Raw genomic sequence first — 20,768 nt, 5'->3', positions numbered from 1 at the left:
CATAATATATCACAAATAACAAAAAAAGCACAAAAATATACATTCCTTCCTGAGTTTTTCTATTCCAAGTTTTTCCTTTATTATCCTCATGATTTACGAAATATTACATTAAAGGTAAGTACGCGATTATAAAAGTTCGATTCAAATTAAAACGTACTCACCCAAATTCGACGAAATATCATCCGGACACAACGGCAAAGCAGTGGAATTAATTTTCGTATCGTTTCCAGCTTCGATGACGGTTGAAACTTCAATCACAGCAGGCGTAGAAAAAGAAATGTTTAAGTTGAGGTTAGTAGTTAAGAATGGTGGCTCGGTTACGACGTAATTATAATAGGATTCATTCTTCGTTGTGTAAATAAGGGAGTTATTATGATCGTGAGTTTTGTTGTTTTTAAACAGTAATGTCTTCAGGAGAGGTCCATACCCCGGAGATTCTTTTTCTTCTTTTGGTAATCTGGAATTAAGATTTTTTGTGTAATACATTATTACATGCTTTGAACTGGAAAATTTAAAATGAACTACCAAATATAATAGAAATATAAGGTTGTGAAAACTAATAAACCTATATAAGGATCCAACCAAATAAACTACTGGAAAACAAAATATATAAAACATTGCACAAATTTAAGGAATGCTTGACAGACTACCAAAGAAGAACACCAACACCACACACTACGGTAGGACACCACACCTATACGGAGTCCCAAAAATTCACAAAGAAAATGTGCCCCTCAGACCAATTTGCAGCAGCATGCGGTCTCCTTGCAGTAGACTGTCTAATGTTCCTCCTAGACTGTGGCGCACCCAGAAGTGGAGGTTTTGGGGGTTAACCCCCAATACCCCAAATACATAAAGAATGGTAGAAAAATGTAAATTGTCGCACACTGTTCACAAACAATACAAAAAATCCAAAACGCTAATTTAATAATTAAATTACTACTTCAAATATGTAGAATAAAATACTAATTAATTATTGTATAAATAAACAATAATATTTTTCAATACATTTAGATGGAGATACCATACCTAATATTAGGCTCATGATAAGACTAGACAGAACGAGTCTGTTGCGAGTACGAAGCACCTATAGGACTATATCTGCGGCGGCCTTGTGGACTATCGCGGGTTGTGTTCCTCTGCATGTGTTAGCAGTAGAAAGGAGAAATCTTTATAAGAGAATAGAGTATTTGACAACACCCTTAAAAAAAGAAGAAAAGGAAAGATCAATGGAAAGATGGAAAAAGCGTGGAACAACACAAAGATGTTGCCCAGTGGACCAAGATGCTCATTCCGAGCCTAAGGCAACTGGGTAGATTGTCTAGTGCGTATTATACTGCGAATATTCCGACACTGTTACTCACACAATGCTGGAGTGTAATAGATGTACAGTGGAGAGAAACAGAATGTATAGAGAAATAGGTGTGAATACTCTGACTGTGAGAGAGCGAGAGAGATAATCGTTAAGAGGGAGTAAGGAGGGATGTAATAGTGTTCACAGTTACATCCAAACAGTAATTAAAAAAAAGAAGAAGAGGAGCACCAACCCGACCAACGATAGAGATAAGATCTAGATAAGAGAAGGGAGTGTTCCAAAAATATCGTCAGTCTTACAGCGGTCATCCCACTTTCAGAGTACGGTACATGCTACATACCTGAATATTTGGCACTGCTATCTTTAGTACTTTAAATTAAACTAAAACCCAAATGACTCAATAATATAGTCTTTAGCACACAACACAACATTTATTAAAAACTCAAACAATTCTTGTCCTATTTTTGTCCGGTTAGTCCGATATTTTGAAGTAACCATGGGCTCATCCTTTTATTTCCATTATTAGCAGGTATATTCATGAAGGATTTCGAGCAAAGCATCGTACATAAACAAGACTGACAACCTACAGTATAGTAGAGATATGTAGATATTTTCTCCCAGAAGCATTAAATAAATTTCTGATGGACATTCACAGTAAAGAAGAATCAATCAAATCCACCATGGAAAAAGAAAACATTTCACTTCATTTTCTGGATGTATTAATCATTAATCACAAAAGAGGATACAGATGTAGTGTAAGACTCCCGCTACATTTAAGCAACATTTTAAAGTTTACAGAAAACCAACCCACACCAACAGATATTTAAATTATCACTCAAACTACGATGTAAACATCAAAAATTAATCATCAGATCATTATACGATAGAGACCAAAACATCTACTCTAATGAAAATGCATTTTAGAAAGAAAAAACCTGCTAACAAAGGTTTTAACAAAAAATGATTACCCAAAGTCATTTATACACAAGGAATTTCACAATATTGAAGAAATAAGACAACAAAACACCACAAGAGAAAAGCTCACAAGAAGGGATTTAAAAGGAACAAAAATACTATATGTAAAGATTATCGGAAAAATTAAAAAGGATAGGAAATAAGTACATCACAACTTTCGAAAAAAAAAAACACTGAGATCTATTCTGTTCAAAACCAAACCTAGCAACACACAAGAGAAATCAAAGAAATTCATCTATAAAATACCCTGTGAATGCAACAACTTGTATGTGGGAAAAACCGCAAGACCACTAAGTGTTAGGATAAACAAGTATAAAATAAACATCAAAAACAGAGACTTTGACAAATTACAGATAAGCAAACATGCCTGGGACAATGAGCACAGAGTACTATGGAAAGATGCATCAATAATCATGAAAGAACCAGATATGAAAAAGAGAAAAATCAAAGAAGCAGCCTACTTAATGAAGAAAAATGTGTAGCAAACAAACATGTGTTCCAGCAGAATGTAGCAGGCTCTAGTTGCCAATACTAAAAAAAAAGTCAGCAACAAGAATATACCAAAGGATTGATAGATAGTCGGATACACATCGTCTACAAATATCCATAATACGCATACAACACACAATACATACACATATATAGTCCAGTTACTGTGGCATTTTCCCTTTAAATTTTTTATAACTGCACCGATTTATCTGAAATTTTTACAGTGGGTAGTAAATTACTCAAAAAACATAAATTATATGGTGCCGATGTGTGCTTCTAAATAACCCCGGGAATTGATAGAGAATCAAGTTTTAAACAAAAAATGTTATATAAATTTTTTTCGCTTAATCAATACTTTTTGAGTTATACGCACTTGAAAAAGTAAACTTTTCGCAAAAAAGAACATGTTTTCCAATGATTTTGTACGAATAACTCAAAAACAAAGCTTTTTATTGAAAAATCTATAATGAACTAAAATAAAGCTTATAAAAAAACAAAGAGATTGTTTTTTTATTAAGTTTTATAAGTACAATACTAAGCGATTTATAATTGTTTGAAGATGACTTTTTATTTTTGGGATACTATACTCGATTCATTTAACATCAAATATCTGGAAAATGGACATCTTTTTTGATAAAAACTCATACAACACTTTTTAAAGAGCTAGAAAAAACCTTTAAAATGAGCTATGTTAAAAGCCATTTTAATTAAAACAAAGCGAAATACGAAGGAAAGAATTTGAATTACTCTAGCGTTAAAAAAAAAACGAGCAGTATAAGTAACACTATTTCGATCAGAATTGAAATTAAACGTATATCTTTTACAATTCATTTTTTTTAGTGTTATTTATAAGTTTTAAAAGTTTAGCTTGTTTAAAATGCGTATTTTTTAAAAAAATCATGTTTAAATTAAAAAATCTTTTTTTTTAATTATCTAAAAATTTACATTTTTTCATAATAAATCTAAAACTATAAGAGATACTTGAAAAATGGTTCTATACCAAAATGTAGTTTTTTTGTTAAGAAAAATTTGGATTGTTTAAATTTTGTTGGAGCTCGAAAAATAATAGAGATATAGCCAATTGAAGTTTGAAATACAGCGGCTGACACACCTGTAATCAGCACTTTGGCCCTTTACTATTTAAAAAAAAAAGAATTTTAACATATTTTAATCTACTTAGTCTTGTAGCTTTTGAAATTACCTTCAAAATATTTTTTTAATGGATACTGTAGCTCAAAAATTAACGGAGTTATTTTAAAACTACTATTTGCTTTATACTTTCAGTTTGGTATTTTAAGTTTTTCTATGTCTTTTGTAACATCCTTCTTCCACCTGGTTTTCGGTCTGCCTTTCTTCCTTTTCCCTCCTATTCCTCCCAATATATATATATATATATATATATATATATATATATATATATATATATATATATATATATATATATATATATATATATATATATGTGGAACATGCTCTGGCGACAACTGTCAAAACTGTCCTGCAATAGACGAAGAGGTGGAGTTATTTTTGTAAATATGTATACTTTGTAATGTAAAGTATTTTCATGCATAATTTTTTAAAATAAAAACATCATGAGTATACTTAATTTTTTTATTTAGACATTTACCAAAGGGGAATTTTTTCATGAGCATAGAGGTGGTTTTTAAGGGTTATAAATAAGCAACCAATCAAAAAATGTTTTATTGATGAGAAAGGAATTTTTGAATATAAATGTACATTAAAAACTTTTGAAGTTGTTTAAAAAGATTTTTTTTTATATTTTGACATAGGGGGTAGTTTTTGAGAGTTGAAGTGTTGCAATCAACCAAAATTATTACATTGTAGATTATATAAATGCACTACAAAAGCGTTTGAACCTGTTAAAAGATTTTTTACAATTATTTTTATTTTTTAAGATTATTTAAGGGTTGAGAATGTACACAATATCCATTATTATAATTGACAATATTTCAATTACCTAATTTAACACGATTTAAATCCATAAACTGCTTTAATATAATTTTTTTTCATTACTTTCAATAAGGGGTGATTCCACTTCTTAAAAATAAAAAGCTCACCTAGCGCATATATAACTTTTGAAGAGGGAGGTAAGATAAGCCTAATTCCAAATTATTAGCAAAATCGATTCAGTTATAAAAAATTTAGAGGTATTGACCTCTTTTCCTCCACAGTGACTGGAGTAATAATACATAAATACATAATACACATCACCGCCCAAAAAACGTACGTAAGCTAACGTGTCTAAGAAAGTTACCAATACTGAAATAATAAATACAAGAGAAATTTGTAATACAATTTACAGTATGTGTGAACGAAGTAGATATCATAAAGTATATTAAGTTAAACAGATTTGTTTAACATGTAATCAAATTTAATTCTTTTCAGAAGAACATGTGAGTTTGACCTATTTATGGATTCAATTGAAGTAAAAAGAACTGTTTAGTGGTTTTCGAATATCACTCAGTATTGTACTGAAAGACATTGGTTTTAAATGGCTAAAAAATGATCCATTGACGGAACAGTCTCATATTGCTGTGAAGAGAGTAGAATTTTTGATTGAAATAAAATATAAACATGAAGAACTATTACTATTTTAATGGGAATAAGCCACAATTAAAGGTTAAAATAAGTTTATTGACGTTTCAATTTCCACTTCGGAAATCGTTCTCAAAATATAAACATTAAGTAATAAATTAAACAAATTTTTTCCAAAAAATCCTTGGAATGTTTTTTTCCAAATTTTCCAAAAAAAAATTTTGTTTAATGTTTTGGTACATGCGCTTGGTTAAGCCTATTCCAAGCATGTGTTTTTTTCTGATCCCTTAACCCCAGTTTGCCGGAAAAGAGGAAAAATCGAATTAAAAAATCTACAGTTTTTTCCATTTTCCGACAAAACGGTGCATAATTTTTAGCCACATGTTTAGATTTTTTTAATCAGCAGGTCACCCTTAATCGAAATAATTCAAATTTTAAACAAAATATACACTTTTAATTTTTACGAAAAGTTCAGCAAATACCGACATCCACGTGGAAATTTTTCTCACGAACCGTTAGATGTAAGAAAATTCTGAGTACGGCAGAAGAACGAGAGGCCAATTTTATGTAGGAAATGTCCATCCGCTTGACTCTCGGACCAAAATTGACGCCAATATAGCCCATTAACGATATTTGATAAAAATCCAATGGTCTACAGTTTTTTCGATTTTCCGTCAAAACGGTGTATAATTTCGGGCAACGCGTTTAGATTTTTTTAATCAGCAGGTCACCCTTAATCAAAATAATTTAAATTTTAAACAAAATATACACTTTTAATTTTCACGAAATTTTCAGCAAATACACACATCCAAGTGGAAATTTTTCTCACGAACTGTTAGATGTAGGAAAATTCTTAGTATGGCAGAAGAACGAGCGACCAATTTTATGTAGGAAATGTCCATTCGCTTGACTCTCGGACCAAAATTGACGTAAATATAGCCGATTAACCAAATTTGATAAAAATCCAATGGTCTACAGTTTTTTCGATTTTCCGGCAAAACGGTGCATAATTTTTAGCCACATGTTTAGATTTTTTTAATCAGCAAGTCACCCTTAATCGAAATAATTCAAATTTCAAACAAAATATACACTTTTAATTTTCTCGAAATTTTCAGCGAACATCCCAGTGGAAATTTTTCTCAAGAACAGTTAGATGTAGGAAAATTCTGAGTATGGCAAAATAACGAGCGACCAATTTTATGTAGGAAATGTGTATTCGCTTGACTCTCGGATCAAAATTGACGCCAATATAGCCGATTAACCAAATTTGATAAAAATCCAAGGGTACCCCCTTTGGATATTTTTTCCAAATTTTCCGAAAAAAAAAAAATTGTTTTAATGTTTTGGTACATGCACTTGGTTCAGATTATTCCAAGCATGTCTTTTTTTTCTGATCCCTTAACCCCAGTTTGCCGGAAAAGAGGAAAAATCGAATTAAAAAATCTACAGTTTTTTCCATTTTCCGACAAAACGGTGCATAATTTTTAGCCACATGTTTAGATTTTTTTAATCAGCAGGTCACCCTTAATCGAAATAATTCAAATTTTAAACAAAATATACACTTTTAATTTTTACGAAATTTTCAGCAAATACCGACATCCACGTGGAAATTTTTCTCACGAACCGTTAGATGTAAGAAAATTCTGAGTACGGCAGAAGAAAGAGAGGCCAATTTTATGTAGGAAATGTCCATCCGCTTGACTCTCGGACCAAAATTGACGCCAATATAGCCGATTAACGATATTTGATAAAAATCCAATGGTCTACAGTTTTTTCGATTTTCCGTCAAAACGGTGTATAATTTCGGGCAACGCGTTTAGATTTTTTTAATCAGCAGGTCACCCTTAATCAAAATAATTTAAATTTTAAACAAAATATACACTTTTAATTTTCACGAAATTTTCAGCAAATACACACATCCAAGTGGAAATTTTTCTCACGAACCGTTAGATGTAGAAAAATTCTGAGTATGGCAGAAGAACGAGCGGCCAATTTTTTGTAGGAAATGTGTATTAGCTTGACTCTCGGACAAAAATTGACGCCAATATAGCCGATTAACCAAATTTGATAAAAATCCAAGGGTACCCCCTTGTAATATTTTTTCCAAATTTTCCAAAAAAAAATTTTGTTTAATGTTTTGGTACATGCACTTGGTCCAGCTTATTAAAACCATGTGTTTTTTTCTGATCCCTTAACCCCAGTTTGACGGAAAAGAGGAAAAATCGAATTAAAAAATCGGTTGCCTGTAAAGTCGGTTTTACGGGCGAAGATTTTACGAGACAACGTCTTTTTCTCGGTAGAATATTTATTGATATGAATATTATTAAATTGCACAATAGGAACAAGGAATTGAATGAAAATAAGAATTGCACAAATTTTAACTATAGAAATATATTTTGTTTACTAAAACATTGTACATGTAAACTTAAACTTAACTAATTTCTATTTGAGTGATTTTGTTGAGGATAGGACGATGATAGGAGAAATAGCATCGCACCAGCGGACCGATCATGTTTGAGTGGGAGAGAGACGCAAGGCATTCGCCCGTCCGGCGGGCCTCTCTCTCGTTCGGTGACTCATCGTAACAGACGTGAGGGGGGTGTTACACTTTTTCATGAGTGACTCCGAGCCACAACCTAATTTAAGACGTTGTCACGTCACAAATCTACAGTTTTTTCGATTTTCCGGCAAAACGGTGCATAACTTTTAGCCACATGTTTAGATTTTTTTAATCAGCAGGTCACCCTTAATCGAAATAATTCAAATTTCAAACAAAATATACACTTTTAATTTTCTCGAAATTTACAGCGAATACATACATCCCAGTGGAAATTTTTCTCACGAACTGTTAGATGTAGGAAAATTCTTAGTATGGCAGAAGAACGAGCGACCAATTTTATGTAGGAAATGTCCATTCGCTTGACTCTCGGACCAAAATTGACGTAAATATAGCCGATTAACCAAATTTGATAAAAATCCAATGGTCTACAGTTTTTTCGATTTTCCGGCAAAACGGTGCATAATTTTTAGCCACATGTTTAGATTTTTTTAATCAGCAAGTCACCCTTAATCGAAATAATTCAAATTTCAAACAAAATAAACACTTTTAATTTTCTCGAAATTTTCAGCGAATACATACATCCCAGTGGAAATTTTTCTCAAGAACAGTTAGATGTAGGAAAATTCTGAGTATGGCAAAATAACGAGCGACCAATTTTATGTAGGAAATGTGTATTCGCTTGACTCTCGGATCAAAATTGACGCCAATATAGCCGATTAACCAAATTTGATAAAAATCCAAGGGTACCCCCTTTGGATATTTTTTCCAAATTTTCCGAAAAAAAAATTTGTTTTAATGTTTTGGTACATGCACTTGGTTCAGATTATTCCAAGCATGTCTTTTTTTTCTGATTCCTTAACCCCAGTTTGCCGGAAAAGAGGAAAAATCGAATTAAAAAATCTACAGTTTTTTCGATTTTCCGGCAAAACGGTGCATAATTTTTAGCCACATGTTTAGATTTTTTTAATCAGCAAGTCACCCTTAATCGTAATAATTCAAATTTCAAACAAAATATACACTTTTAATTTTCTCGAAATTTTCAGCGAATACAAACATCCCAGTGGAAATTTTTCTCACGAACTGTTAGATGTAGCAAAATTCTGAGTATGGCAGAAGAACGAGGGGCCAATTTTATGTAGGAAATGTCCATTCGCTTGACTCTCGGACCAAAATTGACGTAAATATAGCCGATTAACGAAATTTGATAAAAATCCAATGGTCTACAGTTTTTTCGATTTTCCGGCAAAACGGTGCATAATTTTTAGCCACATGTTTAGATTTTTTTAATCAGCAAGTCACTCTTAATCGAAATAATTCAAATTTCAAACAAAATATACACTTTTAATTTTCTCGAAATTTTCAGCGAATACATACATCCCAGTGGAAATTTTTTCCAAGAACAGTTAGATGTAGGAAAATTCTGAGTATGGCAGAAGAACGAGCGGCCAATTTTATGTAGGAAATGTCCATTCGCTTGACTCTCGGACCAAAATTGACGTAAATATAGCCGATTAACCAAATTTGATAAAAATCCAATGGTCTACAGTTTTTTCGATTTTCCGGCAAAACGGTGCATAATTTCTGGCAAGGTTTTTAGATTTTTTTAATCAGCAGGTCACCCTTAATCGAAATAATTCAAATTTCAAACAAAATATACACTTTTAATTTTCTCGAAATTTTCAGCGAATACATACATCCAGTGGAAATTTTTCTCACGAACTGTTAGATGTAGGAGAATTCTGAGTATGGCAGAAGAACGAGCGGCCAATTTTATGTAGGAAATGTCCATTCGCTTGACTCTCGGACCAAAATTGACGTAAATATAGCCGATTAACCAAATTTGATAAAAATCCAATGGTCTACAGTTTTTTCGATTTTCCGGCAAAACGGTGCATAATTTCTGGCAAGGTTTTTAGATTTTTTTAATCAGCAGGTCACCCTTAATCGAAATAATTCAAATTTCAAACAAAATATACACTTTTAATTTTCTCGAAATTTTCAGCGAATACATACATCCCAGTGGAAATTTTTCTCACGAACTGTTAGATGTAGGAGAATTCTGAGTATGGCAGAAGAACGAGCGGACAATTTTATGTAGGAAATGTCCATTCGCTTGACTCTCGGACCAAAATTAACGCCAATATAGCCGATTAACGAAATTTGATAAAAATCCAAGGGTACCCCCTTTGGATATTTTTTCCAAATTTTCCGAAAAAAAAAATTTGTTTTAATGTTTTGGTACATGCACTTGGTTCAGCTTATTCCAAGCATGTCTTTTTTTCTGATTCCTTAACCACAGTTTGCCGGAAAAGAGGAAAAATCGAATTAAAAAATCTACAGTTTTTTCGATTTTCCGGCAAAAACGGTGCATAATTTTTAGCCACATGTTTAGATTTTCTTAATCAGCAAGTCACCCTTAAGCGAAATAATTCAAATTTCAAGCAAAATATACAATTTTAATTTTCTCGAAATTTTCAGCGAATACAAACATCCCAGTGGAAATTTTTCTCACGAACTGTTAGATGTAGGAAAATTCTGAGTATGGCAGAAGAACGCGGGGCCAATTTTATGTAAGAAATGTCCATTCGCTTGACTCTCGGACCAAAATTGACGTAAATACAGCCGATTAACCAAATTTGATAAAAATCCAATGGTCTACAGTTTTTTCGATTTTCCGGCAAAACGGTGCATAATTTTTAGCCACATGTTTAGATTTTTTTAATCAGCAAGTCACCCTTAATCGAAATAATTCAAATTTCAAACAAAATATACACTTTTAATTTTCTCGAAATTTTCAGCGAATACAAACATCCCAGTGGAAATTTTTCTCAAGAACAGTTAGATGTAGGAAAATTCTGAGTATGGCAGAAGAACGAGCGGCCAATTTTATGTAGGAAATGTCCATTCGCTTGACACTCGGACCAAAATTGACCTAAATATAGCCGATTAACCAAATTTGATAAAAATCCAAGGGTACCCCCTTTGGATATTTTTTCCAAATTTTCCGAAAAAAAAAATTTGTTTTAATGTTTTGGTACATGCACTTGGTTCAGCTTATTCCAAGCATGTCTTTTTTTTCTGATTCCTTAACCCCAGTTTGCCGGAAAAGAGGAAAAATCGAATTAAAAAATCTACAGTTTTTTCGATTTTCCGGCAAAACGGTGCATAATTTTTAGCCACATGTTTAGATTTTCTTAATCAGCAAGTCACCCTTAATCGAAATAATTCAAATTTCAAACAAAATATACACTTTTAATTTTCTCGAAATTTTCAGCGAATACAAACATCCCAGTGGAAATTTTTCTCAAGAACAGTTAGATGTAGGAAAATTCTGAGTATGGCAGAAGAACGAGCGGCCAATTTTATGTAGGAAATGTCCATTCGCTTGACTCTCGGACCAAAATTGACGTAAATATAGCCGATTAACCAAATTTGATAAAAATCCAAGGGTACCCCCTTTGGATATTTTTTCCAAATTTTCCGAAAAAAAAAATTTGTTTTAATGTTTTGGTACATGCACTTGGTTCAGCTTATTCCAAGCATGTCTTTTTTTTCTGATTCCTTAACCCCAGTTTGCCGGAAAAGAGGAAAAATCGAATTAAAAAATCTACAGTTTTTTCGATTTTCCGGCAAAACGGTGCATAATTTTTAGCCACATGTTTAGATTTTCTTAATCAGCAAGTCACCCTTAATCGAAATAATTCAAATTTCAAACAAAATATACACTTTTAATTTTCTCGAAATTTTCAGCGAATACAAACATCCCAGTGGAAATTTTTCTCACGAACTGTTAGATGTAGGAAAATTCTGAGTATGGCAGAAGAACGAGGGGCCAATTTTATGTAGGAAATGTCCATTCGCTTGACTCTCGGACCAAAATTGACGTAAATATAGCCGATTAACCAAATTTGATAAAAATCCAATGGTCTACAGTTTTTTCGATTTTCCGGCAAAACCGTGCATAATTTTTAGCCACATGTTTAGATTTTTTTAATCAGCAAGTCACCCTTAATCGAAATAATTCAAATTTCCAACAAAATATACACTTTTAATTTTCTCGAAATTTTCAGCGAATACAAACATCCCAGTGGAAATTTTTCTCACGAACTGTTAGATGTAGGAAAATTCTGAGTATGGCAGAAGAACGAGGGGCCAATTTTATGTAGGAAATGTCCATTCGCTTGACTCTCGGACCAAAATTGACGTAAATACAGCCGATTAACCAAATTTGATAAAAATCCAATGGTCTACAGTTTTTTCGATTTTCCGGCAAAACGGTGCATAATTTTTAGCCACATGTTTAGATTTTTTTAATCAGCAAGTCACCCTTAATCGAAATAATTCAAATTTCAAACAAAATATACACTTTTAATTTTCTCGAAATTTTCAGCGAATACAAACATCCCAGTGGAAATTTTTCTCAAGAACAGTTAGATGTAGGAAAATTCTGAGTATGGCAGAAGAACGAGCGGCCAATTTTATGTAGGAAATGTCCATTCGCTTGACTCTCGGACCAAAATTGACGTAAATATAGCCGATTAACCAAATTTGATAAAAATCCAAGGGTACCCCCTTTGGATATTTTTTCCAAATTTTCCGAAAAAAAAAATTTGTTTTAATGTTTTGGTACATGCACTTGGTTCAGCTTATTCCAAGCATGTCTTTTTTTTCTGATTCCTTAACCCCAGTTTGCCGGAAAAGAGGAAAAATCGAATTAAAAAATCTACAGTTTTTTCGATTTTCCGGCAAAACGGTGCATAATTTTTAGCCACATGTTTAGATTTTCTTAATCAGCAAGTCACCCTTAATCGAAATAATTCAAATTTCAAACAAAATATACACTTTTAATTTTCTCGAAATTTTCAGCGAATACAAACATCCCAGTGGAAATTTTTCTCCCGAACTGTTAGATGTAGGAAAATTCTGAGTATGGCAGAAGAACGAGGGGCCAATTTTATGTAGGAAATGTCCATTCGCTTGACTCTCGGACCAAAATTGACGTAAATATAGCCGATTAACCAAATTTGATAAAAATCCAATGGTCTACAGTTTTTTCGATTTTCCGACAAAACGGTGCATAATTTCTGGCAACTCTTTTAGATTTTTTTAATCAGCAAGTCACCCTTAATCGAAATAATTTAAATTTTAAACAAAATATTCACTTTTAATTTTCACGAAATTTTCAACAAATACAGACATCCAAGTAGGAATTTTTCTCACGAACCGTTAGATGTAGGAAAATTATGAGTATGGCAAAATAACGAGCGGCAAATTTTATGTAGGAAATGTCCATTCGCTTGACTCTCGGACCAAAATTGACGTAAATATAGCCGATTAACAAATTTGATAAAAATCCAAGGGTACCCCCTTTGGATATTTTTTTCCAAATTTTCCGAAAAAAAAAATTGTTTTAATGTTTTGGTACATGCACTTGGTTCAGCTTATTCCAAGCATGTCTTTTTTTCTGATTCCTTAACCACAGTTTGCCGGAAAAGAGGAAAAATCGAATTAAAAAATCTACAGTTTTTTCGATTTTCCGGCAAAACGGTGCATAATTTTTAGCCACATGTTTAGATTTTCTTAATCAGCAAGTCACCCTTAATCGAAATAATTCAAATTTCAAGCAAAATATACAATTTTAATTTTCTCGAAATTTTCAGCGAATACAAACATCCCAGTGGAAATTTTTCTCACGAACTGTTAGATGTAGGAAAATTCTGAGTATGGCAGAAGAACGCGGGGCCAATTTTATGTAAGAAATGTCCATTCGCTTGACTCTCGGACCAAAATTGACGTAAATACAGCCGATTAACCAAATTTGATAAAAATCCAATGGTCTACAGTTTTTTCGATTTTCCGGCAAAACGGTGCATAATTTTTAGCCACATGTTTAGATTTTTTTAATCAGCAAGTCACCCTTAATCGAAATAATTCAAATTTCAAACAAAATATACACTTTTAATTTTCTCGAAATTTTCAGCGAATACAAACATCCCAGTGGAAATTTTTCTCACGAACTGTTAGATGTAGGAAAATTCTGAGTATGGCAGAAGAACGAGCGGCCAATTTTATGTAGGAAATGTCCATTCGCTTGACTCTCGGACCAAAATTGACGTAAATATAGCCGATTAACCAAATTTGATAAAAATCCAAGGGTACCCCCTTTGGATATTTTTTCCAAATTTTCCGAAAAAAAAAATTTGTTTTAATGTTTTGGTACATGCACTTGGTTCAGCTTATTCCAAGCATGTCTTTTTTTTCTGATTCCTTAACCCCAGTTTGCCGGAAAAGAGGAAAAATCGAATTAAAAAATCTACAGTTTTTTCGATTTTCCGGCAAAACGGTGCATAATTTTTAGCCACATGTTTAGATTTTTTTAATCAGCAAGTCACCCTTAATCGAAATAATTCAAATTTCAAACAAAATATACACTTTTAATTTTCTCGAAATTTTCAGCGAATACAAACATCCCAGTGGAAATTTTTCTCAAGAACTGTTAGATGTAGGAAAATTCTGAGTATGGCAGAAGAACGAGCGGCCAATTTTATGTAGGAAATGTCCATTCGCTTGACTTTCGGACCAAAATTGACGTAAATATAGCCGATTAACCAAATTTGATAAAAATCCAAGGGTACCCCCTTTGGATATTTTTTCCAAATTTTCCGAAAAAAAAAATTTGTTTTAATGTTTTGGTACATGCACTTGGTTCAGCTTATTCCAAGCATGTCTTTTTTTTCTGATTCCTTAACCCCAGTTTGCCGGAAGAGAGGAAAAATCGAATTAAAAAATCTACAGTTTTTTCGATTTTCCGGCAAAACGGTGCATAATTTTTAGCCACATGTTTCGATTTTCTTAATCAGCAAGTCACCCTTAATCGAAATAATTCAAATTTCCAACAAAATATACACTTTTAATTTTCTCGAAATTTTCAGCGAATACAAACATCCCAGTGGAAATTTTTCTCACGAACTGTTAGATGTAGGAAAATTCTGAGTATGGCAGAAGAACGAGGGGCCAATTTTATGTAGGAAATGTCCATTCGCTTGACTCTCGGAGGACCAAAATTGACGTAAATATAGCCGATTAACCAAATTTGATAAAAATCCAATGGTCTACAGTTTTTTCGATTTTCCGACAAAACGGTGCATAATTTCTGGCAACTCTTTTAGATTTTTTTAATCAGCAAGTCACCCTTAATCGAAATAATTTAAATTTTAAACAAAATATTCACTTTTAATTTTCACGAAATTTTCAACAAATACAGACATCCAAGTAGGAATTTTTCTCACGAACCGTTAGATGTAGGAAAATTCTGAGTATGGCAAAATAACGAGCGGTAAATTTTATGTAGGAAATGTCCATTCGCTTGACTCTCGGACCAAAATTGACGTAAATATAGCCGATTAACCAATTTGATAAAAATCCAAGGGTACCCCCTTTGGATATTTTTCCAAATTTTCCGAAAAAAAAAATTGTTTTAATGTTTTGGTACATGCACTTGGTTCAGCTTATTCCAAGCATGTCTTTTTTTCTGATTCCTTAACCACAGTTTGCCGGAAAAGAGGAAAAATCGAATTAAAAAATCTACAGTTTTTTCGATTTTCCGGCAAAACGGTGCATAATTTTTAGCCACATGTTTAGATTTTCTTAATCAGCAAGTCACCCTTAATCGAAATAATTCAAATTTCAAGCAAAATATACAATTTTAATTTTCTCGAAATTTTCAGCGAATACAAACATCCCAGTGGAAATTTTTCTCACGAACTGTTAGATGTAGGAAAATTCTGAGTATGGCAGAAGAACGCGGGCCAATTTTATGTAAGAAATGTCCATTCGCTTGACTCTCGGACCAAAATTGACGTAAATACAGCCGATTAACCAAATTTGATAAAAATCCAATGGTCTACAGTTTTTTCGATTTTCCGGCAAAACGGTGCATAATTTTTAGCCACATGTTTAGATTTTCTTAATCAGCAAGTCACCCTAATCGAAATAATTCAAATTTCAAACCAAAATATACACTTTTAATTTTCTCGAAATTTTCCGCGAATACAAACATCCAGTGGAAATTTTTCTCACGAACTGTTAGATGTAGGAAAATTCTGAGTATGGCAGAAGAACGAGGGGCCAATTTTATGTAAGAAATGTCCATTCGCTTGACTCTCGGACCAAAATTGACGTAAATATAGCCGATTAACCAAATTTGATAAAAATCCAAGGGTACCCCCTTTGGATATTTTTTCCAAATTTTCCGAAAAAAAAAATTTGTTTTAATGTTTTGGTACATGCACTTGTTCATCTTATTCCAAGCATGTCTTTTTTTTCTGATTCCTTAACCCCAGTTTGCCGGAAGAGAGGAAAAATCGAATTAAAAAATCTACAGTTTTTTCGATTTTCCGGCAAAACGGTGCATAATTTTTAGCCACATGTTTCGATTTTCTTAATCAGCAAGTCACCCTTAATCGAAATAATTCAAATTTCCAACAAAATATACACTTTTAATTTTCTCGAAATTTTCAGCGAATACAAACATCCCAGTGGAAATTTTTCTCACGAACTGTTAGATGTAGGAAAATTCTGAGTATGGCAGAAGAACGAGGGCCAATTTTATGTAGGAAATGTCCATTCGCTTGACTCTCGGACCAAAATTGACGTAAATATAGCCGATTAACCAAATTTGATAAAAATCCAAGGGTACCCCCTTTGGATATTTTTCCAAATTTTCCGAAAAAAAAATTTGTTTTAATGTTTTGGTACATGCACTTGGTTCAGCTTATTCCAAGCATGTCTTTTTTTCTGATTCCTTAACCCAGTTTGCCGGAAGAGAGGAAAAATCGAATTAAAAAATCTACAGTTTTTCGATTTTCCGGCAAAACGGTGCATAATTTCTAGCCACATGTTTAGATTTTTTTAATCAGCAAGTCACCCTTAATCGAAATAATTCAAATTTCAAACAAAATATACACTTTTAATTTTCTCGAAATTTTCAGCGAATACAAACATCCCAGTGGAAATTTTTCTCAAGAACAGTTAGATGTAGAAAATTCTGAGTATGGCAGAAGAACGAGCGGCCAATTTTATGTAGGAAATGTCCATTCGCTTGACTCTCGGACCAAAATTGACGTAAATACAGCCGATTAACCAAATTTGATAAAAATCCAATGGTCTACAGTTTTTTCGATTTTCCGGCAAAACGGTGCATAATTTTTAGCCACATGTTTGGATTTTTTTAATCAGCAAGTCACCCTTAATCGAAATAATTCAAATTTCAAACAAAATATACACTTTTAATTTTCTCGAAATTTTCAGCGAATACAAACATCCCAGTGGAAATTTTTCTCAAGAACAGTTAGATGTAGGAAAATTCTGAGTATGGCAGAAGAACGAGGGCCAATTTTATGTAGGAAATGTCCATTCGCTTGACTCTCGGACCAAAATTGACGTAAATATAGCCGATTAACCAAATTTGATAAAAATCCAATGGTCTACAGTTTTTTCGATTTTCCGGCAAAACGGTGCATAATTTTTAGCCACATGTTTAGATTTTTTTAATCAGCAAGTCACCCTTAATCGAAATAATTCAAATTTCAAACAAAATATACACTTTTAATTTCTCGAAATTTCAGCGAATACAAACATCCAGTGGAAATTTTTCTCAAGAACAGTTAGATGTAGGAAAATTCTGAGTATGGCAGAAGAACGAGCGGCCAATTTTATGTAGGAAATGTCCATTCGCTTGACTCTCGGACCAAAATTGACGTAAATATAGCCGATTAACCAAATTTGATAAAAATCCAATGGTCTACAGTTTTTTCGATTTTCCGGCAAAACGGTGCATAATTTTTAGCCACATGTTTAGATTTTTTTAATCAGCAAGTCACCCTTAATCGAAATAATTCAAATTTCAAACAAAATATACACTTTTAATTTTCTCGAATTTTCAGCGAATACAAACATCCCAGTGGAAATTTTTCTCAAGAACAGTTAGATGTAGGAAAACTCTGAGTATGGCAGAAGAACGAGCGGCCAATTTTATGTAGGAAATGTCCATTCGCTTGACTCTCGGACCAAAATTGACGTAAATACAGCCGATTAACCAAATTTGATAAAAATCCAATGGTCTACAGTTTTTTCGATTTTCCGGCAAAACGGTGCATAATTTTTAGCCACATGTTTAGATTTTTTTAATCAGCAAGTCACCCTTAATCGAAATAATTCAAATTTCAAACAAAATATACACTTTTAATTTTCTCGAAATTTTCAGCGAATACAAACATCCCAGTGGAAATTTTTCTCAGAACAGTTAGATGTAGGAAAATTCTGAGTATGGCAGAAGAACGAGCGGCCAATTTTATGTAGGAAATGTCCATTCGCTTGACTCTCGGACCAAAATTGACGTAAATACAGCCGATTAACCAAATTTGATAAAAATCCAATGGTCTACAGTTTTTTCGATTTTCCGGCAAAACGGTGCATAATTTTTAGCCACATGTTTAGATTTTTTTAATCAGCAAGTCACCCTTAATCGAAATAATTCAAATTATAAACAAAATATACACCTTTTAATTTTCTCGAAATTTTCAGCGAATACAAACATCCCAGTGGAAATTTTTCTCAAGAACAGTTAGATGTAGGAAAATTCTGAGTATGGCAAAATAACGAGCGACCAATTTTATGTAGGAAATGTGTATTCGCTTGACTCTCGATTCAAAATTGACGCCAATATAGCCGATTAACCAAATTTGATAAAAATCCAAGGGTACCCCCTTTGGATATTTTTTCCAAATTTTCCGAAAAAAAATATTTGTTTTAATGTTTTGGTACATGCACTTGGTTCAGCTTATTCCAAGCATGTCTTTTTTTTCTGATTCCTTAACCCCAGTTTGCCGGAAAAGAGGAAAAATCGAATTAAAAAATCTACAGTTTTTTCCATTTTCCGGCAAAACGGTGCATAATTTTAGCCACATGTTTAGATTTTCTTAATCAGCAAGTCACCCTTAATCGAAATAATTCAAATTTCAAACAAAATATACACTTTTAATTTTCTCGAAATTTTCATCGAATACAAACATCCCAGTGGAAATTTTTCTCACGAACTGTTAGATGTAGGAAAATTCTGAGTATGGCAGAAGAACGAGGGGCCAATTTTATGTAAGAAATGTCCATTCGCTTGACTCTCGGACCAAAATTGACGTAAATATAGCCGATTAACCAAATTTGATAAAAATCCAATGGTCTACAGTTTTTTCGATTTTCGGCAAAACGGTGCATAATTTTTAGCCACATGTTTAGATTTTTTTAATCAGCAAGTCACCCTTAATCGAAATAATTCAAATTTCAAACAAAATATACACTTTTAATTTTCTCGAAATTTTCAGCGAATACAAACATCCAGTGGAAATTTTTCTCAAGAACAGTTAGATGTAGGAAAATTCTGAGTATGGCAGAAGAACGAGGGGCCAATTTTATGTAGGAAATGTCCATTCGCTTGACTCTCGGACCAAAATTGACGTAAATATAGCCGATTAACCAAATTTGATAAAAATCCAATGGTCTACAGTTTTTTCGATTTTCCGGCAAAACGGTGCATAATTTCTGGCAACTCTTTTAGATTTTTTAATCAGCAAGTCACCTTAATCGAAATAATTTAAATTTTAAACAAAATATTCACTTTTAATTTTCACGAAATTTTCAGCAAATACAGACATCCAAGTGAGAATTTTTCTCACGAACCGTTAGATGTAGGAAAATTCTGAGTATGGCAAAATAACGAGCGACCAATTTTATGTAGGAAATGTGTATTCGCTTGACTCTCGATTCAAAATTGACGCCAATATAGCCGATTAACCAAATTTGATAAAAATCCAAGGGTACCCCCTTTGGATATTTTTTCCAAATTTTCCGAAAAAAAAAATTTGTTTTAATGTTTTGGTACATGCACTTGGTTCAGCTTATTCCAAGCATGTCTTTTTTTTCTGATTCCTTAACCCCAGTTTGCCGGAAAAGAGGAAAAATCGAATTAAAAAATCTACAGTTTTTTCGATTTTCCGGCAAAACGGTGCATAATTTTTAGCCACATGTTTAAATTTTTTTAATCAGCAAGTCACCCTTAATCGAAATAATTCAAATTTCAAACAAAATATACACTTTTAATTTTCTCGAAATTTTCAGCGAATACAAACATCCCAGTGGAAATTTTTCTCACGAACTGTTAGATGTAGGAAAATTCTGAGTATGGCAGAAGAACGAGGGGCCAATTTTATGTAAGAAATGTCCATTCGCTTGACTCTCGGACCAAAATTGACGTAAATATAGCCGATTAACCAAATTTGATAAAAATCCAATGGTCTACAGGTTTTCGATTTTCCGGCAAAACATTGCATAATTTTTAGCCACATGTTTAGATTTTTTTTAATCAGCAAGTCACCCTTAATCGAAATAATTCAAATTTCAAACAAAATATACACTTTTAATATTCTCGAAATTTTCAGCGAATACAAACATCCCAGTGAAATTTTTCTCACGAACTGTTAGATGTAGGAAAATTCTGAGTATGGCAGAAGAACGAGCGGCCAATTTTATGTAGGAAATGTCCATTCGCTCGACTCTCGGACCAAAATTGACGTAAATATAGCCGATTAACCAAATTTGATAAAAATCCAATGGTCTACAGTTTTTTCGATTTTCCGGCAAAACGGTGCATAATTTCTGGCAACTCTTTTAGATTTTTTTAATCAGCAAGTCACCCTTAATCGAAATAATTTAAATTTTAAACAAAATATTCACTTTTAATTTTCACGAAATTTTCAACAAATACAGACATCTAAGTGGGAATTTTTCTCACGAACCGTTAGATGTAGGAAAATTCTGAGT

The 20,768-nt window shown here is 32.7% G+C and overlaps 1 protein-coding gene across 2 annotated transcripts in view; it reads right to left on the bottom strand.

The window, feature by feature from the left end:
• Positions 1-20,768, bottom strand: part of LOC140445926 (beta-1,4-N-acetylgalactosaminyltransferase bre-4-like) — a 129,629-nt gene that overhangs the window by 48,656 nt on the left and 60,205 nt on the right. For both annotated transcript variants that reach the window (XM_072538371.1, XM_072538370.1), the window contains exon 3: positions 162-457. In XM_072538371.1, coding sequence (XP_072394472.1) covers positions 162-457 — 296 coding nt within the window. The remainder of the gene's footprint in view (positions 1-161; positions 458-20,768) is intronic.

This window comes from Diabrotica undecimpunctata, chromosome 7 (genome assembly GCF_040954645.1).
Source record: "Diabrotica undecimpunctata isolate CICGRU chromosome 7, icDiaUnde3, whole genome shotgun sequence".
NCBI classification, from domain to species: domain Eukaryota; kingdom Metazoa; phylum Arthropoda; class Insecta; order Coleoptera; family Chrysomelidae; genus Diabrotica; species Diabrotica undecimpunctata.
This window is presented reverse-complemented; position numbering and strand designations above follow the sequence as displayed.